The sequence below is a fragment of the Ptychodera flava genome, chromosome 18, assembly GCF_041260155.1.
Source record: "Ptychodera flava strain L36383 chromosome 18, AS_Pfla_20210202, whole genome shotgun sequence".
Taxonomy (NCBI): Eukaryota; Metazoa; Hemichordata; class Enteropneusta; family Ptychoderidae; genus Ptychodera; species Ptychodera flava.
This window is the reverse complement of record NC_091945.1, coordinates 3,592,882-3,617,928: the sequence shown is the minus strand read 5'-3', so window position 1 is coordinate 3,617,928 and position 25,047 is coordinate 3,592,882. Positions and strand designations below refer to the sequence as shown.

At 36.7% G+C, this 25,047-nt stretch overlaps 3 protein-coding genes across 4 annotated transcripts in view; 2 read left to right on the top strand and 1 right to left on the bottom strand.

Annotated features, from left to right (window-relative positions):
- LOC139116693 (uncharacterized) overlaps nucleotides 1–25,047 on the bottom strand; it is a 559,130-nt gene that overhangs the window by 481,881 nt on the left and 52,202 nt on the right. The window lies entirely within an intron of this gene.
- LOC139116689 (macrophage mannose receptor 1-like) overlaps nucleotides 1–25,047 on the top strand; it is a 155,392-nt gene that overhangs the window by 111,201 nt on the left and 19,144 nt on the right. The gene's annotated exons all lie outside the window — the stretch shown is intronic.
- Nucleotides 1–25,047, top strand: part of LOC139116694 (snaclec A3-like) — a 60,942-nt gene that overhangs the window by 27,538 nt on the left and 8,357 nt on the right. Inside the window, exons 3-7 of the mRNA XM_070679286.1 lie at nucleotides 5,025–5,107; nucleotides 18,325–18,466; nucleotides 20,548–20,594; nucleotides 21,269–21,424; nucleotides 23,286–23,504. Coding sequence (XP_070535387.1) covers nucleotides 5,025–5,107; nucleotides 18,325–18,466; nucleotides 20,548–20,573 — 251 coding nt within the window. The 3' untranslated portion in view covers nucleotides 20,574–20,594; nucleotides 21,269–21,424; nucleotides 23,286–23,504. The remainder of the gene's footprint in view (nucleotides 1–5,024; nucleotides 5,108–18,324; nucleotides 18,467–20,547; nucleotides 20,595–21,268; nucleotides 21,425–23,285; nucleotides 23,505–25,047) is intronic.

Below are 25,047 nucleotides of genomic sequence, written 5' to 3'. Positions count from 1 at the left end.
ATTTTTTGTGTCAAGCTAAAAAAATGGTAGAATTTGGTTTTAGCTATGACTGAAATTTTCAATGTAAACTTTGGGGTATGGGGTAAGTTTTGGTTATATATCATGAAAACTACACAAGATATTGCATGTTACAATATGTCATTCTAAAGATTAGTTAGTTATCTTTTTAATGATTTCCAACAAACCAGGTTATATTCAAAAACAAGCTCAGCAGATAACTTATAAGAAGACAGTATTAACAAAATGCATGCAAATCTGCAACACTGTTATTTTGTGGTACCCTTCAAGATATGACTCTTACAGCTGTAGATTCCCAATATTTTTTCTGTTAAAGTTTGTTTCATATTTTGACATGTCCCTGTATCAAATAAAACAGATTTCAGACAAAGCAATGCATATTTTATTATGCCTAGCTAAAAAATTGGTAGAATTTGATACTGTAATTTGCAATTAAATTTTGGGGTAAGGGGTAAGATTTGGTTATATTTGACAAAAACTGTAAAAGTTATTGCATAATGCAATATGCCATCTTAAAGAAGAATGAATTCCCTTTCTAATGATAGCAAACAAATGAGGTTATGTTTAAAAATGAGCTCAACACATGACTTACAAGAAGACAGATTTGACGAAAATGCATTTGGCTTGGAAAATCGTGATTTTGCGGTACCCTTCAAAACATGACCATTACAGTTATTGCGTCCCTATATTTTTCCTGTTAAAATTCCATTTCGTATTCTAGGGACCCCAAGGGTTCTGAAAAATACAGGTTTGTTATCCTGTGGGGGGGTGCACGTAGACCCCCCTCTAGCCCACGGACTATTACATTATGGTGTTGCTGTACCTCTACATGATAAAGACAATTTTGGTGAAATTCACAACAAAAGTGGACACATCAGTTTGTAGATTAAGAGGCACTTTTATCAAAACTACTTTAATTTTATCTAAATGCAGTTACTTTATAATGTGACATTAAATCAATTCCAGCAATCATGAAAGCAAGTAAATTACCTGGTTCAAAAAGACAAAAAAACAAACATCAACAAATAAACCACTGACAAAATCAATGGTGCAATCTCAGGCCACTAGATAAGTGGTGGTACCAGGTGTCCGGTATGGGTAAGTGTCCCTGCTAGTATGCTACACCCGTCAAGATTGAACAAATGTGACAAGGTAATTGTACACTAATTCAGCTAGCTGCCAAATCACTGTTGTGTGTAAAAGTCAGGAATGCTGTTTCTCATTACCTGAGTAACAGATTTGGCAGATTTTCTCATAAAGTGTGTGATGCACAGTGATGATTTGTGATGCTATTCAACACAATAGCTTGATGAAAAATCATGTCAACAATGTGATGTTAAAGTAGCCGAGGAGGCAGTAGGTAGGGATTCCCCTCATGATGATGAAGATTTTTAAAATATAGAAATGAAATAGTGTGTTTTGGTAGCAATTTGACGATTTCAAATCTTTTGGACAGTTTTGATGAAAATTGATGCCAATGTGATGTAAGCAGCTGGGGAGGTGAGCTTCCCTAACCTGATGTAGAAGATTTTGAAACTATAGTCATGAAATGGTGTGATTTTGTAGCACAGTTATGATTTAAATTATATTTTTATACAAGCCAGATATGTTTTAACAATTAACCCTGGAACAAACTTGATGTACAAACTCTGACAGCACAACACTAACCCTCAATAGAATTAATATCCTCAGCTAAGAACATGTTCACTTTGCATTATTGTCTGGAATTAATAATGCCAAAAAATAAATTGTCTTTCCAATATTTTTCTATGCTTGGGCAATTAGAAAAAAGCCTGTAAGGTTCATGTTCTCTAACGATGTCCTATAATATGGTTCATGTTCTCTAACAATGTCTTTCATACAGAAATGTAAGTAAGTCAAAATTTTGAGACCGTTTTTAGGTTTACATATTGAAGGTTTCAGAAAGCTGGATTTTTGAAATTCTGTGTGGCCATAAGATATAGTTTAGTCACTTTTGGGTTATTTTTTGTCCTTCAGTTGAAATTTTACTTAGGTCGTTTACACATTTTGGTCATATTGTATAAAAATTTCCTTGCATGAAAATTAATGACCCTCCCCCAAATGCTTGCACAAAATTTAGTGACCCTCCCCTAAACACTTGCATGAAAAATGGTGACCCTCCCCCAATTGCACCAGCCCTCCCCCTGTTAATTCTGTCCGGGCCCTCGGATGTTTATTCTCTTCAGCAAGCCGAGCGACCTCTTCTCTAGTTTCCTGCACTTCTTGTTGTACATCGTGTATGTCACTAGCGAGGTCGTCGATTTTTCTATGTAGATCGGCCGACAGCTTGTCCATCTTCCTACCCAAGTGAGCTTTCCGATTACGTAATTCACACATTATATCCGTCAGCTTAAAATTTTCATTTTCTGCTCCGGCAAAGGAACCAGTCAGGGTAGTTTGTCGTGTTGGTCTTCTCTCATTAGGTTGTTTACCACCTGGATTGGGACCTGGATTACTCTCAACGTCTTCCGACTTCAACAGCATACTCAATATGAGTAATCGCACAACAAAGTACGGATAGTTTCAATCGGATTCGAACCCACAACATACGGCATCAGTCGCCTAGCTGAGAGGCCACAGACAGACCCGCTCGGCTACATCTCCACTCCCAAAAAGAGTGGTTCAATAGCCGGCTAAGTTGTTACATTTTTCTGACTGTGACCGCTCAACACGTTGTAGAGTTTGTGAAGCACTCATGCACGCATGCTCACTATCATACATCGCACATACACACTTTATCGAAGCGAAGAAACGAATTTCATCACTTTAACTGGGCGAACGATAACCTCGGGGACAATTCTGTCCACCAGCAGTGTTACCAACCCAGGTTACAAAAATACGGATAGTTTTCAATCGGATTCGAACCCACAACATACGGCATCAGTCGCCTAGCTGAGAGGCCACAGACAGACCCGCTCGGCTAAATCTCCACTCCCAAAAAGAGTGGTTCAATAGCCGGCTAAGTTGTTACATTTTTCTGACTGAGACCGCTCAACACGTTGTAGAGTTAGTGAAGCACTCACGCACGCATACTCACTGTCATACATCGCACATACACACTTTATCGAAGCGAAGAAACGAATTTCATCGCTTTAACTGGGCGAACGATAACCTCGGGGACAATTCTGTCCACCAGCAGTGTTACCAACCCAGGTTAGAAAATACGGATAGTTTTCAATCGGATTCGAACCCACAACATACGGCATCAGTCGCCTAGCTGAGAGGCCACAGACAGACCCGCTCGGCTACATCTCCACTCCCAAAAATAGTGGTTCAATAGCCAGCTAAGTTGTTACTTTTTCTGACTGTGACGGCTCAACACGTTGTAGAGTTCGTGAAGCACTCACGCACGCATGCTCACTATCATACATCGCATATACACACTTTATCGAAGCGAAGAAACGAATTTCATCGCTTTAACTGGACGAACGATAACCTCGGGACAATTCTGTCCACCAGCAGTGTTACCAACCCAGGTTAGAAAATACGGATAGTTTTCAATCGGATTCGAACCCACAACATACGGCATCAGTCGCCTAGCTGAGAGGCCACAGACAGACCGCTCGGCTACATCTCCACTCCCAAAAAGAGTGGTTCAATAGCCGGCTAAAGTTGTTACATTTTTAAAGCACATACCATTGCCGCTGGTGTGAAATCCAATATGACCGTCGCCTGTCAAACGTGGTCGAGAATTGAATACGCCAATTCTTGCTCGCCACACCTCAATAGAAACTGCCATTTTGATATCCTCTTGGCTGTCAATTGCCAATAACCTTCTCAATGGGTTGTACAGTCCCGGACAATAAATCAACTTTCAAACTTCAGAAAACACGAACTTTTCTTGACGCGAGATGAGAGAAAGTTAACGTTGCAAAACACCCTCTAGCAACCATGTATTTTTATTTGCACCATTTGGTCAATTGGAATTTTGGGTTTAACCTATTTTGAAAAAATTACAATTCTGAAGACTTTGACGAAACAGTTTTATTTGAGAGAAAATTTGTGGTCAAATGTTTATTTATGATGCCTCCTGCAGAGACATTTGAGAATGTGTTGTGCTTTTGTACACAGTCTCACCATGAGTTGCAGAAATTGCACAGGTCGATATAAATTATTAATATGAATGTTACAGAATATTAAAACTTTTTTACAAACAATGTCGTCTAATTTGTGTAAATGCCGTCTGGAAATTCCATGTTTGTGATAATTATGATTATTAATAAATTACGATTATGATTAATAAAATCATATTTTACACATTTTAATCTGCTTATGTGAACAACCCTCTGGAAAACCTTATATATTTTCACAATCTATGCCAAAATAAACAAGTGACACCATTGCCCAGGTTCAGTCTACGGCGAGAGTTACTACACAGTGTATGTGTGTAGTAACTCTCGCCGTAGACTGAACCTGGGCAATGGTGACTCTCGCCGTAGACTGAACCTGGGCAATGGTGTCACTTGTATATTTTGGCATAGATTGTGAAACTATATAAGGGTTTCCAGAGGGTTGTTCACATAAGCAGATTACAATGTGTAAAATATGATTTTATTAATCATAATCGTAATTTATTAATAATCATAATTATCACAACTATGTAGTTTCTAGACGCCATTTACACTAAGTAGACGACAGTGTTTGTAAAAAAAAATTTAATATTCTGTAACATTCATATTAATAATTTATTAATATTCAAAATCATTGTTATGATAATATAGGAAAATCATCACAAATATATTGCCTAATCGACCTGTGGAAATTGTCAAAGTACTGTTGCTTGTAAGGAATGAATGAATGTATGTATGTATGTATGTATGTATGTGTGTGTGTGTGTGTGTGTGTGTGTGTGTGTGTGTGTGTGTATGTATGTATGTATGTATGTATGTATGTATGTATGTATTATGTCATTGCCATCCCCTAAATTGTCCAGTTCAGGCGCCTCTCGTCCACTAAAACAGCTTTCACAATTTTGTTCATTACAGTATGCTTCCTAATTCGCCAAATCTCTGGAGGGTCTACAGATTGTGCCACAGGATGGACTAAATCTCAAGATAGCTGTTTCAAGGTCAGTGAATGAATCACGTATTAAACAGTAACCACATTTTAATGTTAGCAACTTTTTAGCTCCACTGTCAGTGACGCAGAGTTTATCAAATAGGTTGATTTTCCGTTGTCTTCCGTCGTTCGTCATCCGTTATCATCCATCAACAATTGCCTTTTTCTCTGAAACCGCAAATCCGATTACTTTCAAATTTTATATGCATTTAACTTGGGGTAAACTCGTGCACTTAAGTTTATTAAAATCGTGGTGAAATTTGCATATTTGTATTAGCTGTTTCAAGGTCAGTGAATGAATCACGTATTAAACAGTAACCACATTTTAATGTTAACAACTTTTTAGCTCCACTGTCAGTGACGCAGAGTTTATCAAATATTTGATTTTCCGTTGTCTTCCGTCGTTCGTCATCCGTTATCGTCCATCAACAATTGCCTTTTTCTCTGAAACCGCAGATCCGATTGCTTTGAAATTTATATGCATTTAACTTGGGGTAAACTCACTTAAGTTTATTCAAATCGTGGTGAAATTTGCATATTTGTATTTTTGGGGCATCTTTTACTGTTTTTGGTAAAAAAATCTTCTTCTCTGAAACCGCTTGTCCGATTGCTTTGAAATTTGATAAGCAGTTTACTCTGGGTGACCTCAGTAAAATTTGTCAACGTGGTGAAATTTGCATATTTGTATTTTCAAGGCAATGTTTGTCGTTGTTTGTAAAAAACATCTTCTTCTTCAAAACTACCACTCAGATAGCTTTGATATTTGGTACATAGGTCCCTAGGGATGATCTATTTCAGATTTTTTCAAATTGTGAAGAAATATGCAAATTTGCGTTTTAACGGCAATTTTTGCCATTTTGGTCGGAAAATGTTTTCTCAAAAAGTACTGGTCTGATAGCTTTGAAATTGGTATACAGGTTTCTATAGATACATAAAGTAGTATATATTGAATTTCCGATGAAACTTGTAATTCTGTATTTTTGGGTATTTTTTGCCATTTTTGGTCAAAAAATGTTTACGTCAAAAACTACTAATCTGATAGCTTTGAAATTGGTATACAGATTTCTATAGATGAATTTAATTATATTAATTGAAATTATGATGAATTCTGGAATTTTGAATTTTTGGGGCAATTTTTTCCACTTTTGGTCGAAAAAAGTGTTTCTCAAAAAGTACTGGTCTGATAGCTTTGAAATTTGGTATATAGGTTTTTACAGATGAACTAAGCAAAATATATTGAGTTTCTGATGACATCTGTAATTTTGTATTTTGGGGGCAATTTTTGCCATATTTGGTCAAAAAATGTGTATTTCCAAAACTACTCATCTGATAACTTTGAAATTGGTACACAGGTTCCTATAGATAAACTTAATTATATTTATGTAAATTATGATGAAATCTGCAATTTTGAATTTTTGGGCAATTTTTTTGCCATTTTCGGTAAAAATATGTGTTTCTCAAAAGGTACTGGTCTGATAGCTTTGAAATTTGGTATACAGGCTTCTGTAGATGAACTAAGTAATATATATTGACTTTCTGATGAAATCTGTAATTTTGTATTTTGGGGGCAATTTTTGCAATTTTTGGTCAAAAAATGTGTTTCTCAAAAACTGCATGTCGATGCTTTGATATTTGGTATACAGGTTCCAAGGGATAATGGCAATATATAATATATTGACATTATGGTGATTCTGCAATTTCTATTGGGAGGGGGGGGGGGCATTTTTGGTCAGAAAATTTCATTCTCAAAAAACTACTCGCCAGACAGCTTTCGTTGACATCTTCTTAGGGATGATCCAATGTGATATATTCAAATTACGACGAAATCTTCAATTGTATATTTTTGCAGCTATTTTAGCCACTTTTAACTGGCCACTGAAATGAGCTATAAAAGATTTCCGCCTTCTTCATCAACATGTGTTAAAAATAGTTATTCTCTACATAAACACAGCGGAGCTATATCGGCCGTTAGGTCGCTTGTTGTTCGTTGTTATCGTATATCTCAGATTCGGAAACTGTGTTAAATCATTAATGAAATGAGCCTGTTAAGCTAATGGTTTTGACACTGTGTAGTTTGACGCAAATTCTAGAATAACTTATTTTCGTAACTCAGTTCAAACTACTTCAAGGAAATTCCCATGTGTTAGTTTACACCTGCATCTATAACCAATGTATTTTTATCGTAAAGTCGTTGTTGGTGTCTGCGATGCGGGGTCAAATGTATTAACGTGAATTCCATTCAAAATTGACGTTGTTGACCTTGTAGCAATCTTATGAAAACATCGGGAAATCCAGCAGTGTGTGAACCATTCACAACCTATGAATTAGTAACCTTTCGTTATTACGGTTGATTGGCTGGTACAATTCGGAGGCGAATTATATGACACTGAAAAAGACATTTTCTAAATAGGTTGGTAGGTAGGTAGATAGGTAGGTAGACAGAGAGACAGAGAGACAGAGAGATAGAGAGACAGATAGACAGTTAGATAGATAGATAGATAGATAGATAGATAGATAGATAGATAGATAGATAGATAGATAGATAGACAGGATCACATTATCACTTTGGCAAGATAATACGGATAATTTTCAATCGGATTCGAACCCACAACATACGGCATCAGTCGCCTAGCTGAGAGGCCACAGACAGAACCACTCGGCTAAATCTCAACTCCCAAAAAAGAGTGGTTCAATAGCCGGCTAAGTTTTTACATTTTCTGACCGAGACCACTCAACACGTTGTAGAGGTCGTGAAGCACTCACGCACGCATGCTCACTGTCATACATCGCACATACACACTTTATCGAAGCGAAGAAACGAATTTCATCGCTTTAACTGGGCGAACGATAACCTCGGGGACAATTCTGTTAGGAATAACGAATCGTCAAAGTGTTTATTTATACAAAGCCGTTGTAAGGTAGCTGTCAACCTTGACGATTTAGCAAGCGTATGCCGACGTATCAATTTTTTCTAAAACGCTGGCTTGCTGAACGATTCAATTTTGCGCGTATACATAGGGTATTCATAACGTACTCCAGGTTAAAAATGCACTTTGGGTAAGCTAAACAATTATCTCGACGTATTTTTGGATTTATTAGTAACTTACACGTAACGTGTGAACTTGTCTTAACGAGCGCGCAACATACCTACAACTTACGGCCCGCGTGCGCGGGACATATGAGCCATACGCTGGCATACGTCGAAAAGTTTGTGCATGCACAAAAGTTTTCGACGACCTCTCCACACTACGACGTATAACAGCGTGCTTCAGCGTGCTCTAAACTCATACAAAATTACCCAAAGCATTTCGACGTAAGACCAGCGTATTCGCCACATTTTCAGACAAATACGTTGGCATATGCTGGCTAAATCGTCAAGGTGTGACAAGGCCATAACGTATGACGCATTAAACATATTTGATTGGACTAAAAATGTGTATAGGAATAAGGTTATTAACTTCACAAAATACCATGATTTATGTCCTAGTACACGTCTCGGACAATACCTCCGCGGTAGGATGTACTCGGGTATGAATACCTGTATTTTATGAATAAATAACCTTATTCATATTCACCAGTTTTGTGAATAACCTGACGTAAACTGCGTAGCGTGATTGTGAGTATAGACATTGAACGCATTCAGCGCGTCCGCTAAACGCACAGAACAAAATTAAACTTGCGCAGCGCAGTGCGCGTGCCAAAAACTGTAGTTCAGCAACCAAATTTCACAATAATTACTTCACTATAATTTCACTACATTATTCACTGCGTGACGTATGATTGTAAGGTATTAATAATTTTAAAAATTTATCTGAAATACTCTCTTGTTTACTCCGTGTTGACGCAACGATCGTAAAGTAGGCGTCATCCTCATCCTCTGCCGCAGGTGACCTTTCTAGCTGACGCTGAAAATGACGCTACTCAGCGTCAGCTGCAGCGTCTTATCCGAAGATTGCCGAAGTTACGCTACCCTATGACGGATAAATGATAAAATTCGCCCATAACTTAAGAAAATAACAGCTCCATTCTTTCTCAACTTTCTTTGAATAGTAAAACTGATTCGCAGGTAATATTTTATCGTTAGAATATCTCAAAGACTAGTTTTTTGGACATGTTCATAATTTTCAGTCCATTGATCCGTGGATGTGTTCGTTGGTATCCTCTCAACTCTTGCGTAGAGGTTTCCAAAAATTGGTGCAAAAAATTATGCCTGTTCAGTATTTTATCGCCTGAGCTGAAATTAAACCCCAAATTACATACAAAGCGTATAATTGATGCAAATTAATTATTGTGATGGCGTCATAAAACCAAAATGGCAACCGAAAGTTACAAAATGGCCGATTATGAAGTTAACAATGCTTGGTACTATAGCCCATTTACGTGACAAAATGATAGTATAAAGGTAATATACAATTATTATTAATATTCCATAAACCCAAAATAACAGATAAATGTACCAAAAATTGGCCAATTAGTTAAACAAAAGTAACAAACTTTTATGAGATTAGTTATATTAACAATGATCTGTGTTTGGAAAATCGAATCACACACTGGTTCAACCCTGTTTACGACACGGTATCGTGGGCAGGTCAATGTGATTTCGTGATAGGGAAACCTGGTGAGAAACCAGTGAATTGATAGTGCTTTGACCCTCGTAATGTGACCTGGGTCCAAGAAAAAAAAAGGTTTTATGTTGGTGATTCCTCCTAGCGGCGGTTCGGGTCAAAATGGGGTCCCTTCTTTAGTTACTTGAATGGTCTTGTATTCCAACATTCTTAGTTTGATGGAAGCCATCAAAGAGAGATGCTAAGATCATTATATTGTGGTCTGATTGTTGCTCAGACCTTTCATTTGTACTATCCCTGTGTTTGAATTTTGCTTGAAGGAGGATATCTTCTGTGTTTTGTTTTCCTTTTATACGTTATTATAGGTTTTATGAAAAACCTTGGCCAGCGTATAATCGCCCTTCATTATTTTCCAGTTTCACATTGTATGATTACGCTGGTTTTGATGAGGTTATGCTTACAAGTTTTTGGTTACATCATTACTCTTATTTTTGTTGATGAAGGATGGCTGACGTTTTGTTACATTAACTTCTTTTTGATACAAGCTATGTTTTTCTTTTTGTAATCTCGTTGTTAAAGTTTTTGCGTTGAGAAATTGGCTTTTTGTGAAGTCCATATTGTTGTTGCATGTGCGAACATATCTGAGTAATTCATCTTTAATGAAGCATTTGAAGGTTGGTGGCAGGTAAATATCGTCAGATGATTTTGTGTGGGTTTTACAGTCGAGCCATCTCTCTCGATTGCGTCTCTGGCATTTGAAGACCACAAGGTCAGGGTATGAGATTTTGTCGATAGAATGTTCAATTATGAATTCCCCAGTTGAACGTAGGGTACAGGGTGTGCACTCCTCGACGAATGTTCTGAATATTGTAAGTTTATGTTCTGTTCCTGAGTAAATCATGAAAATGTCACCTTTAAACGTTTCCATACGAATATTGACCGGATTTGGGATTTAATATAGCTTTCTCCGTTTCATGGTATGTGATAGCAGCTATTTATGGTGAGCCCGTGCTGTATCCATATATTTGTTTGTATATTTCTCAGTTGAATTAAAATATGCTGAAATTCAGAATAATCAAAAGGAAGGCTTTCTAGTACGTTGTTGGTGTGTTTTTTGTACTGTTTCAGAGTCCAACTCTACGATTACTGCATTTATGGCTTCATTTTTGGCATGTTTCCTAAATTGATGCCACGTCTAATGTTACCAGAATAGAGTTTGCTTGTATTTTTATTGATTGTAACTAGTAAATGAAATTTTTGTGTCCCTGATATATGCAAGTCGTCTTTAACGATCGGTTTTATGACAAAGTCTATAAATTCCGAGATTTAGTTTATTGGAGTCGAGCAGCTATTTCTATTGAGACGTTGGATAACGATTGTTCCTTCTGCTTGGGTTTTGTGTATTTTTGACAGGAGATACGATCGTGGTGTACAAATTATCCTACTTATGGGAATGAGGAAACTGTAAATCACCTCGTCAATGTTATTCTTGTCACAGATAAATGATTCCATATACAATTTCCACCGTATAGTTTATGTCACCAAATGTTGCCTTAATGCACAGTAATAGTGTACATTTCGCAACTGTCTATAACTTTCTTTAATGTCATTTGTTGTATTCGCAATTGCTACACCTCTTACTTATTGATGGGTTTATTGTGATTTGTTTGTTTTAGACAGATTGTTCAGAGCAGTCTTTCTGTTAGAGTAATGTTATTTCTTATTTGGGTTGCGAATGGAAATTCCTCTATCGATCTAAGTTGCTTCGAGACAGTTTGACAATTTTAGGTTTTCCGCTGTTATTAGAGTCGACATTTGACTTGTCTTAGAACAGATGTCAAATTGATTGATTGATTGATTGTTGTTTCTCATGATATTGCACAATCTTACGATGCGAATAAATTTGTTGATATCTGATAGGACAATGTTTCTGTGCAGGCACAGTTCGGAATGGGAATAAATTTCAAGCCTTTGCTTCATGCTTTGATTTCAACATTTAGTAAGGTTTGATCTGCAAGATTTTATGAGTCTGAGAATTTGTCTGAGTTCTTGTTTTTGTTTAATTGTCGAATTTCTGCTTATGTTCTTCCTGACGTTTTTATGTTTTTGGTTTCCAAACAGCAAAACGATACCAAAAACGAAAGGTAAAGACGCTTTTCATAAAATTCACGAATTTATCATGGTAAGCTAGCTTCAAAAGGCAAAAAAGTCTTCTCTTTGTTCATAAAACCCTGACGAAACGATCTTTTTTAGGCCAGCACATCCTCCAAAAAGAGAACTACTGTAGCACAAAACTATGTGTCTATCACCACACACCGAGACATAAAAAACCCGGAAAATTCAACAAACGAAAAAGGCTTCTCAAAAAAGGAAGCAAAAGACCAAATTCACAAACATAAAACCTTTTTGGGGGGACCATGGTCACATGACCAGGGTCAAGGCATGGTTTATTCACTGGTTTCTTGCCATGTTTTTCATTATCATGAAATCACACTACTATTAATCTACTCACTATATCGTAACACTTTCAAAGGTAGAAACGATGCGTAAAGTTGCCCTCATTTCCTTTACATTGATTGTTTTTCAGACAGAGGCTATTGTTAAATAATAATTATTATTATTATTATTATTAGACTTTATTTAAACTCGATAGACTGTTGAGCCGAAGGCTCTTCTCACACAGTGTCGAGATGCAAGAAATATTACAATATGTACATTAAAAAAAAAATATAAAAAAAACAGAACAGAGAAAAACAAAACATTAAGACATCAAGAAACAGACGACAAAATATAAAAAAAAAACGCCAAAAATGGCTCAAAAATTACATTTTGCCCAAAAGATGAGACTTACATTTCGTTTTAAAAGAGTGAAGAGTAGAGTATAATCAATAATTTCATAATAATGTGTAACTTTTGTTGAGCTTATTGGCTAAGTTTTGGTACATTTATCATTTATTTGAGTTTATTGATCATCAAGACAAATTCTACATTACCTTTAAACTATTATTTTGTCACGTAAATGAGATATTGTACTAAGCGTAGTGAACTTCATAATAAGCCATTTTGTAATTTTCTGTTGCCATTTTGGTTTTATGACGTCATCATAATAATTCATTTGCATCAATTGAATGTGTTGTCCGTAATTTGGGGTGTTAATTTCAGTTCAGGCACTAAAATGCTCGACACAGGCTTAATTAACAGTATTTGAACATTATCACACGATATGGGGGATGTTTTGAATTCGATCGGCCATTTTGGCGTTATAACGTCATCACAATAATTGGTTTGTATAAATTTTATCTTTTATTTGTAGTTTGGGATGTTTTGTCAATTTGATTAAAAAAATATCGAGCCTTTCCGCTGGCCCAAATTTTTGGAGCAATAGCTAATTTGATCTACACGTATATGTGAACCTCTGTAGCAAATTTGGCACTTTTGTCATCAGTGTAACGATATTTTGTTAAGCCACCTGACTACTGAGGATGAGGATGAGTAATAATAATAATAATAATAATAACAAGGCAGTATTGCTGAAGGCAATGAGTACTTGGGCCGTGATAGAGTAATTTTGAGGACAATATATACTACTATTCAAATATGGTCTTGAATTCCTCCTGTCAATTAGGCATTTGATTAACTGGTTATTAAACGAAGCAATGGCATGACAACGGCAAAATATGTCTAGCAACTTTTGTGGAGTTTGAGGCAGGGTTCTTTATTTATAGTGGAAATTGCTTAGACTCCTTAAATATTCAAATTACAGCAGATTTCTTTTGTTCTCGATGGTAGATGTCTAATATTTAGATGGGCACATTTAGATTTCTACCCTATAGTTATCCCTATATACCAAAAATCTGACATCCAGCTCTATTGGCTTGCTCAGAATTAGATATGTGCTTAATTAATGAGGTAAAAATGTGGTGTCATAAGGTGTCCCATCATACCAAATATGAAGGGTGTAGCACTTGTGGTTACTGAGTTGTGGACAAATATATATATTTGAGGTCAAAGGTCATTGAGGTCACGTCACATTTTGTCATAATAATTGTATTGCTAAGTTATTCGTATATACCAAAAATCAGACCTCTAGCTCTATTGGCTCGCTCAAAATAAGATATGCGCATAATTAATGAGGTACAATATATGGTGTCATAAGGTGTCCTATCATACCAAATATGAAGGGTGTAGCACTTGTGGTTACTGAGTTGTGGACAAATATGTATATTTGAGGTCAAAGGTCATTGAGGTCACGTGACGTTTTGTCAAACAAATTATATTGCTAAGTTATCCCTATATACCAAAAATCAGACCTCTAGCTCTATTGGCTCGCTCAAAATAAGATATGCGCATAATTAATGGGGTACAATATGTGGCGTCATAAGGTGTCCCATCATACCAAATATGAAAGGTTTAGCACTTGTGGTTACTGAGTTATGGACAATAATGTATATTTGAGGTCAAAGGTCACCAAGGTCACATGATATTTTGTCAAAATGTCTGAGATATCTGCGTGAACAGATGGACTCACTGATGGACTCATGGACGGATATGACCCAATCTATAAGCCCCCTGGACTTTATCCGTGGGGACACAAAACTGTGTCACTGCATAGGCAATATGAAATACGATGAGAAACTAAATTTTATTTTTCTTGGCCTTATACATGGGAGTCTATGGAGGTGTAAACTAAAAAGTCCTCTAACACGGCCAAATTCGATCGCATTGTGAAACAAATCGACGTGCATCTGTATTGGTTGGGTACTATTCTTGTGCAAAGTTTGAAAGACATTGACCAGGGCATGTCTGAGATATCTGCGTGAACGGACGGACGGACGGCCGACGGACTGACATGACCAAACCTATAACTCCCCCAGGACTTCGTCCGTGGGCACTAAAAACAACGCAACAGTTATTACAGCTACACTGGCGGTAGGTCATATCCAGAGCCCCGTACAGTCTGCCGCCGTCGCTTGAAAACAATCTCATAAACCTGGCCATATGGGCAACTGTGTATGTGCAGCTAGCTGGATGCTTGACTTCCCGGAGAAGGCGAGCTGCCACGTTCAAGCTCAGGATTATTTGTCGATCAAATTTCAGTAAATTTACCTTACCTGGATGAAATTTTGTCTATAGGCTGAAATTTCGCCGAAGTTTGACAAAATTGCATCGATTTTTCAGGTTCATATCCGACATTTTTGAGTTTTGAGTGCAGACAGAAATAAGTTTTGAGGCAACATGGCTTCGACCCCATGTTGACCCCTAGCCCTGCGTACGATGCTATGTGCTACAGCTAACACACAGCATCGTACGCAGGGCTAGCGAGAGAGTTGCCGACATCGACGGTTATTTACGAGAAGTGAATAAAAGACTGTCATTTTTGGAAGCGATCGAGTAGCTGAGGTGGGGTGGGATACGACTTGGGCCCAAGAACGCTGAATTTCGACAGTAATTTGGCTTTTTACGTCAAGTCCCAAAATGGATTTGAAGTCACCGACCCTACGTACGGGTCTTTGCAGGGCTGTGGTGAGCGGGGCAATAGCTGTAGCGGAACACACAGCATCGTACGCAGGCTAGTTGACCCCAACGTGAAAATGTGTTCGCGATCAAATTTTCATATATTTTTTTCAGAATTTTCGACAAAATCATTGCTTCTTAAATCTTTTGTAAAATATAAAATACTAAAATAAAAATGCGATGTGCCATGTCTCCAGATTTCTAAAATATCGTTCGTTGACCGTTCGACGGAATACTCATTTCGCAAACTTGTGACGCAGTTGAAATTCAATACTGACCGCCAAATAATCTTAATGAGACGAGATCATTCTAGACATCCTCAAATTTCCAACCATTCGCGTTAGAGTTCAGCTCGCTTAGAGTATCATAACATTCTTCTGCCTTCGTTTAGATCGACCCTAATCTCTCCCATTTAGGAAATAAATACACAAGCCACCTTGACAAAACTTCGTGCACCATCCAGGACCAAACGCACTGCAAATCTGTCTTGACGTCATCATCTCCTTACATGGTAATCGGCATACCGTATTTTTTAGCAAAGGAGACACAGAAATACGTCGGAGTATTCAGTTTCAAAACGTATTACATTGTGTGATGTTGTCAAAAAAAGGTAATGTTACTGCAGTGGTATAAATTACAAAACACAAAAGTTCAAATCAGTTTATTTTGGACTGGCTTTACCAACATTTCATATTGTTTCTTATGCCAGATTTGACCACGTGCTTACTGGCGACCCCTTTACATGCAAATTTTGTGTCAAATGGTGTGTTCTCCTGGAAAAACAAACGTACGATTTCTATATGAAGGAGGCGAAATTTGCCCTCAAAACTCGAAACCACCCCTTTATGGGGTGTACCTAGCTATTTTGAACGAGCTTCTCGAATCTGCAGCTCTATTTCGAAATGATGGTCTGGTTTCTCAGCTCAAGATAAGTGTTCTCCATCGCTGTGGGCATTACTATTGTCAACTGGGGTACAGTTTCCAGTCGTAATGTTTTTCATTGTGTCCGGGATATAAAACCTTTCCTTTTCACTCTTTCACTTTGGTTAAGACTAGTCCACATCTTGTCAGCGATTAAACATGTTTCAAGTTTAAATGTTAAATTCTGGTCTCGAGCCCTCTTGTTCGACCAAACTGAAATTACCCCTCCCACTTTGGCTCGTCCAGTGGGTGTAGCAAGGGTCGTGCCATCGCCTAGGAAACGGAGGGTGCATTAATTGTAGCATTTCGATGCACATTTTGATTATATTCAGAAGATTTTGTGGCAAAAACTCAGATAGAGAAGCATTAATATTCACATCTCACTTATTCAAGACTGGCTGAGAGCAGCACTTCCATTCAGTTAACATCATTACGCCATTTATTATGCCAAGAAAGATGAAGCCAATACATTTTGCCCTCCCTGGTCTCAGCCAGAAATGGTTATACCTTACAGTTTTTTCCCACGGAATGAAAACAAATGTACTTGGGCTGAGGCCCAAGTACAATAATAATAATAATATTTCTTTCTTAAAAAACGCCTTCCATGTAAAAAAGACATCTCAAGGCGCTGTACAGGCGCTGTACAGCACAGTGAGTTGATAAAATGTTGCTACAATCTAAAAAACTCTAAAAATAGCATTAAGAACTTTCTAAAAATAAATGTGTTTTAAGTCCAGACTTAAAAACATTAAAACTTGTCGAACTCCGAAGATTTAATGGAAGCCTATTCACAGCCGTGGTGCACAGATGGCAAAAGCTCTATCACCGTAAAACTTTGTATTACATACTGGTTGATACAAACTGAATGAATCATTCGTGGTTGACCGAAGGGTTCAACCCGGAGCACGGACACTTAAAAGTTCTTTCAAGTATAATGGGGCCGTATCATGCAGAATCTTGTATGTTAAACATAAAAGCTTGTACTCTATGCGCTTGTGAACTGGAAGCCAATGCAGGTAATGCAATACTGGTTGTATAGGAATTGATTTCTTAACTTATGAAACAAGACGTGCTGCTGAGTTTTGAATAAGTTGTAATTTCTTAATCTGATACTTTGGAAGACCAAAAAGTAGACTATTACAGTAGTCGAGTCTGGACGTAATAAAAGCATGTACCAATTTTTCCGTAGAACTCTGGTCAAGTAGGTTGCGAATCTTACCAATTTTCCATAAGGCGAATGAAGCTGATTTACATAAACTTGTCACATGGGCTGACATAGTTGCAGATGAATCTGATATAACACCAAGATCCCGAACTTCGGTTGATGCATGAATGCTGACTCCCCCTACGTTTACATCACAAGCACGGGGTTGACACTCACCACCAAACTTGGAGGAAAATCTTATCACCTCCGTCTTACCATCATTAAGTGCCAACATGCTGTCGTGCATCCACAGCCGGATCTCATCAATACAGTTCTCAATTTTAGAAATGGGAGCAGTATTGCGTGAACAAGTTATGTATAACTGGGAGTCGTCAGCGTAAAACAGAGACTGTAAACCATGCTTATCTATGATGTCTTCAAGTGGGGCGGTGTACAGATTGAAAAGTACAGGACCAAGTACAGAGCCCTGGGGTACCCCACAGTCAAGCGGTTGAGCTTTTGACACCATAGATCCGACACATATACTTGTTTTCCTACCCCTCAAATATGAACGAATCCATTCTAACACAGTACCATGATTCTAAACCTACAGTGTAGCCTATGTATTAAAATGTCATGATCGATGGTGTCGAATGCTGCAGAAAGATCCAGGAGTATTAAAACTACTTCGCACCGCCAATCAAGGGCACACAAAACATCATTCAGTACTCTAATAAGCGCAGTTTCTGTACTGTGACACTCTCGGTAGGCAGACTGGCATTTAGCGTAGAGGTTGTTATTACATAAATACGAATTAATTTGAAGTAATGCTGCTTTTTCAACCAGCTTGGAAATACATGTTAAATTAGAAACTGGCCTGTAATTTTTAGGACATTATAAGTATAACGCCAACTTTACGCTCGTGTTGACGGAGAGCTGTTATGAGTCAAAGGTCAAAGCCCAAAAAGTGTCTAATAACACTAAAAGTTAATGTACTCCGCGTCATCTGATACCGAAACTTCCTGGACGACAAAAATCCATAGATTACACACGTAGGTGCATATTTGATTATGTTTATTGCAGATATTTCGAGTAGATGAAGTCCGAAAACAGACCTTAAATTGGAATGCTGCGGCAGATTATTGTCGTGAGAGGAATGCTACTCTCGCCAGTTTTAGCAACCAAGACAAGAAATGTTTGTCTTTCGGGGCACAATCCTTCATTGGTAAGCGTTTTTCTCGTGCTTCAGAATCTATGGACATCTACTAACTTGAAAACCATGTCACAAGTATTGAGATTCATCTGTGCAGATGTAAAATCCTTTGTTACTTAGCTGCAGTATATTTGAACGGCATGCGACAATACGTAATGAGTACTCTCTATCAAGATCTTTTGCTAGATAACCAGCCGTCTTTGTCCATTCTACTAAAAGACGTACTACATGAATGATCTCAAAATAATTTTACGAACTTGAATGAGGCAGTTGATACCATCAATACCATCGAGACTTTGAATTTGATTGTTTGTAAATATATAGCTACCTATAAATCCTTACATAGGGTAGACCTTGTAACTAATATGAAGACTTTGAGTGAGACACAGCCTATTGGCACAAATACTGGTGTGGTGGGATTCTCAGAAAGTAGATTAGTGAAATTTGAAGTTATATGGTGGCATGGAGATATTTATGGAAATATGACATACCTGTTTCTCAAATGATGAGTGACAGTACAACTGGCTTTGTTCCACAATAGTAATGTGGTTATTTTTTCCAGATTAGGCCATTTAAAAAATTCTTTGTTTGCTGTCCTTGGACTTTTGAAAAACCTACCAGCCAGCCAGGAAAAAAAACACCGACGAAACCACAAGTGTATTAAGCTTATTTTTTATTTAGTTTCTGTTGGAAAAATAATATATTTTTGTTTGCAAAAGTTTTAACATTATGTTTGTTTTCTTAATGTTTTTCTCAAAACCTGCCAGCAACGGAAGACAAACTGTTATTTAAAGTGCTTTACATTAAATTTGCCTTTTAAGTCAATTCTGACTAGTTTCATTAGCAATTTAACATTGTTCGCGCACCCTTCAAGAGACCTGGTACAACTACGGAGATGTGGTTCAAGATGACCCTTTGTTATTGTCATGTTCTTTAAACACGATTGGAATTAATTTAGGATAATTGGATTTTCATAATCTTTAAATTTCTCAAAAGTTTCAGGTGCCAGATAATTTAATGTTGCAATAATACAAATTAAGTATAAAAACAAGTGTGTAATGTAAAAAGAAAAAGATATCACATTTGCAGTCACCACCCAATTATCCCAAAATAGTTCCAATCGTGTTTTTATTAACCTACAGTAAACAATATCTGTTTTTATGTCTAAGCTAACATTGAAACTATCGTCGTACCTTTGGATTAGGATTTTGTGAATACCGGTAAACTAGAATAATCGAAATAAAAGAAATAGACGGGGTAAGAGTGCTTGATTTTTTGCAAAACGATGATTTAAAGTCACCGTCTTTCAAGACAATCACTTTAAATCGATACAACAAGCCATTTAGTTCAAGTTGTGCAGTGAATAGAAATATCAACATCCTCATCGTACAGCTACACATAATTAAAACTTCTAACAGCGAAAAACTTAGTTTAAAAGAAAAAATATGTGAATCGATTCGATAAGTTATTATTTTTTAATTTACCACTATAACATTCAACATTTTAGAGAATAGAAGCTTCATTTTAAGTAATGTTACGATCTTCTAGTCTTTGCATTTTGTCAAACTTTTACAGATTCAAGGTCTTGTTTCGCACATTTCAAAAATATGTTGTTTTTGTTGTCACAGTACAGTCAATTTTTCCACTTTGTGGCAAAACGTATCTGGGAACTCACAAATTGCATACTCTCAGACGATCGTCTTTTGGGGAGCTCTTCAGTGGGTTTAATCGATATACATGTAACTGGATTTTGATTGACCAAGAGTGGCTCGGACTAACGGGTTTAAAATAATCCACTAAAAAACACTAACAAATGACAGCAGGTAAAAAATCACCAGAAAAGATGTTTAATCGATCTAATGACTTCAAAGAGGATTTACGACTCTACAAACTTCTGACAACGTCCCTGTAACCGCTTCTACTACTTTGTAGCCCAAACAAGGATGAGTCCATAAGTCAAACGCCCAGGCCTATCCAAAATTATTCACTAAAATGTGCATTCTGTTGACAAGAGGTAGCTATACACAGAGGACAGAAACATACTTGACATAGACCCACCAGACTTATTATTTTGATCTGCATTTTGTAACTAGGTTTACAAGTTGCTGGATTGGTTTAAATGACATCTCTACAGAAGGAGGTAAGATATTTTGTAATTAAAATTATTTCACACATTTCATTTTTATGGTGTAAACAATCCCAAAATATTTCGCGCAGAATTGCGTCCCTACAATCTATAACCTAACACCTTCATGCTTTTGAAGGCACCATTAGGTCAATATTTTGCACTCCCTTTGAAGACTCCATACCGTGAATCCATATTTAAGATTCAACACTGGACCACTGTCATTCAATTTTGATGTTTCGCATCAACTGTTCTCTAATAATGATTGTTGGAATGCAAATATAGCTCAGAATGACCCGATCTTGCAGGCATGAGATGAAGTAGTTTAAGGTTGACTAGAAAAATTAATCTTGTGTTCGCTAGAATACTTTCTTTTGCCTGCGACAAACTTACTTTGTGAGCAAAAGAAAGATTCGTGTACTCTCAAAAAACTTCTCGTGAGCTCAATGTAGTTTCACATAAGGACTGTCGAGAACAAATGTCATGCTTACCAGAAACTTTCTCGTTGGCACAAGGCAGTACCTTGTGTTCAAAGGAAAGTTTCTCCTGAGGAAAAGATATTTTGATGTGCGCACTAGAAAGTTTCTCATCCTCACAAGAAACAATGTCGTGCTCGCAAGGACGTTTTCGTGCTGACAAGACACACGTTAGCAAAAGATACAATCTCGTGCTTCGTCTATTTATTTTAGTGTATCAGTGGAGTGACGGTTCTGCCTTGACCTACTCAAACTGGGCATATAACAGGAACAACGACGCAAAAGACTGTGCTGCCCGCGCATTTCACCGTTGGCAGATGAAACCTTGCGGGGACTTCCTGTCGGCATGGATGTGCGAAATACCAACAGGTGATGATCATACATCAAGCAGTTCATCGTCTATTTGATGTATTCTAATTCAAATAAGCCCTGTGATTTTTTTCCAGAGTACATCAAAGAGTATATAAAAAGAAGCAAACCTGATAATAATAGCAATAATCATTGGCTTATTTACCGGTTTGAAAAGGCAGTTACATAACACAGAGAGAGGGAGAAAGTAAAAAAGTAGCGGATAAATGGGGAGTTGAGAAATAGCTTACAGCTAGTGAAAGCCCAAACCCAGTCATGATAATTTGTCAGAAAATCAAAGTTAGCAAAGAGGGCTCATAATAACAATAAAAATAGTTCTTTATGGAAAATAGAGGAAAAGCGTTGAATTGATTATAATATCGTAGAAAATCACTAAATTACTACTTGGCAAAAGAGAAATTTCTTGAGTTTAAAAACATCTTAAATATTAAGTTGAGTAAAACAAGGAGCTGTGTGGTCATGTGGTTGATTTGAACATCATCGTGCCAACAATCATGTTTTGCGCTGCTAAAGTACAGTTAGTAATTCCCAAAACGTCTAGGCGTAGCTGATAAGGGAAGTATAAATGCATTGTACGAAAGTAACAAAATGTGTAAAGGTAAAATAGATCTGAGCCTGTAAAAAATTCCATACGTCTTCCAAATAATCTTATCAAAATGTTCACACCAAAAGAGATGCTTATCCAACAAAATACCAACAAAAGGAGCAACATCAACTTCTCTGATTTGAACCTGAGACATTCAGTTTCTTACGACGGTCTCTAAATATAATAAAATTTGTCTTACTCCTATTTATAGTTAATATGTTGGAACCTCATCACAATTGAACATCATTTAAGTAAAATAATACAGTAGTTAGATCAATACAATCTTAACCATAGTAAGTATGAAAAAAGATGGGAATCATCAGCAAACAAACGAAAATCGAAAAAAGGACAAGAATTTTGAAGATCATTTATATATATAAAAAATAAAGTCGGACCCAACACTGATCCTTGGAGAACACCTTGATGAATGCTAGATTTCTCTGACACATTGGCATTGAATTGAACAAATTGAGAACGGTTTGATAAATAAATTGTATCCATTGTAGACACGGTCTCTAACATATAATGCTCTAGTTTTGTCATGGTTTATAGCTTTACTAAAGTCGAAAAATACCCCTAAAGTAGAATTTCCTTTGTCTATTTCATGTAGCAAATGGTTTACTAACATTGTCAAAATTAACTGTGTGCTTTGCTTCTTTCTAAAACCATGAGGTGACCTGTTTTTTAACTACTTTTTCGATGACTTTGCTGAACAATGGTAGGATAGACACTGGTCTGTAATTCCCAACAAGTTCCGTTCTCCTTTTTCAAAGATTGGCGTACCTTTGGAAATTTTTAAAGTGGTTGGGAACACACCTCTTGAAAGAGAACTATTTATGATATGGGCCAGATGTTTTGAAATGACAATGTCTGCATCAATGAAAAGTCTCGGGGCAAATTATCTCACCCACTTGCTTGTTTGCCATCTGAATACACTAATGTATTGGTGTTGTTGAAGTATTTTGGTATAGTGTTGTTGAAGTATTTTTATAGCTGAGGCACCATTTTATTAGACACTAATTCGATTAAGTTAGGCATGTTCCATATTTGAAGAAATTAATTTTCATGTTACATAGTGACATCACTCTTATATTATGCTTTTATGGCGATTTACAGGATCCATATACAGATAGAACTTTCTTCAAGTTTCTACCTTCTCTTAATAATTGTTTTGTGATTGATGATTAAGTGAAAAGATACTTCACGAATCACGTGATTTAATTATTAAATCTATTGACAATTTTTTAATGTTCTTCTCTTTCTTTGAATTTATAGGCTTAACGCCTCTAACAGTGTCCCCACCACCTCCTCCAGATTACTGTACGAAAATGACACCTCATGGCTGAACTATGGAGACAATACGTGCTATTTTTCAGCACAGCTTTGCAGGTAGAATCTAAAACATGGACTGAATCTAGGGAATATTGTCGTTCTGTCGGTGGTGAATTATTGTCATTACATGACCCAAACGAGACTTCTTGGATTAAGTCTAGGGTAAGTCTTGTGTTAATATTTGGATCAATTTTACTGACACAGCACTATTTCGGAGTCATTTTGGTACGGTTATACATCAGCAGACAAGTCTTAAACTATGTCCCTGCTCGAAGGTCAAGCATCGATTCCCAACCCCTTCTCTCTCTCTCTCTCTCTCTCTCTCTCTCTCTCTCTCTCTCTCTCTCTCTCTCTCTCTCTGGGGCTCGTTTCGTTGCAGTTGTTTTGTCGTTTTTGCTTATGTCGTTACGTAGGAGAATAGTAACAGTTATGTACGTCAAAATCGCCTAATAGTCCAGTCGAAATAGGGTTAAACCAACCACAAATTGCAATAGAATATTTTTCTTCGGAATGCATTTCAAACAGGTACCCAGAACAACATATTAAAAGTTTACTCGAATCCACCTTGGGGAAATGTGTCTAATTTGCATAAATCAAATATGGCGGCCAACTATCCAACAAAATAACATAATTTGCTATATATCACACGTTAAACAAGCTATTTCAGTGATTTCAAAGTCTGACACTAGTAATTTGGCCCAGGGAATTATTTTGGAGGTTTAATGTTCCTTATAGGTACTTTATTAATTTGCATGATTCCAATATAGCGGCCAACATTCCTACAAACGACATTTCGGTCATATACAACGTATTAAACAAACTATTTTAAAGTTAAAAGTATATTTATTTGGCATGGACAAACGATTTTCAAGATGCTATGATTTGCATAGGTAATTTGTTAATTTACATAAATCCAATATGGTGGCCAACATTCCTACAAAGGACATTGTCGGTCATACACCACGCATTTAAACAAGCTATTTCTTTGATTTCAAAGTTTTAATATTTTTCTTGGGTATGAAGAAACACTTTTAGTGGCTCAATTTTTACAGAGGCACTTTGAAAATTTGCATAAATTGAATATGGCTGCCATATTAATGCCCCATGGCTTAATAGCTTCTAATATAAACAACGGTTTTGGTATAGTTTTTAGCACTAGGAAACTATCAAGAAGAAAACTGTTAGGTCCTTGACATTCATTTTTAATTTTTCTTTTTCTGTATATGACGACTGTTAATGTTAATGAATTTTGTCTTCTAAATGATATATTCTGTTTCTAAATATAACATTGAATTCATCTGTGTGTGTCATTTTCGTAATTTGTAAGGGTGTTTAACACTCTACAGTGTCAAAGCATGTAATCTGTAATGTTTACTGTTAAAAAGGGGTGTTCAAAATCTTTAGTTTTTAATTTAGACTTAACCCCCTTAATATGGATGGGTGCATCTTTATAAGATCCCCTAGATGATAGGCAAGAAGTCATCACACATGCCAGCAAAATACTATTAACACAACAAAGCTAAAAAAACAGAAAAAATGATATGACCGAAATAAAGTGTCGTAATACACACAAATTGAAACTTAGCTCTATTGCAAACAATGTCAGATTCATAAAAACTTTCTTGACACACAAACTCAAAAAATCTAAAAACTGCATGCTTTAGCAAAGACTTACAATTAATCCAAACACAGAATCCAATATTAC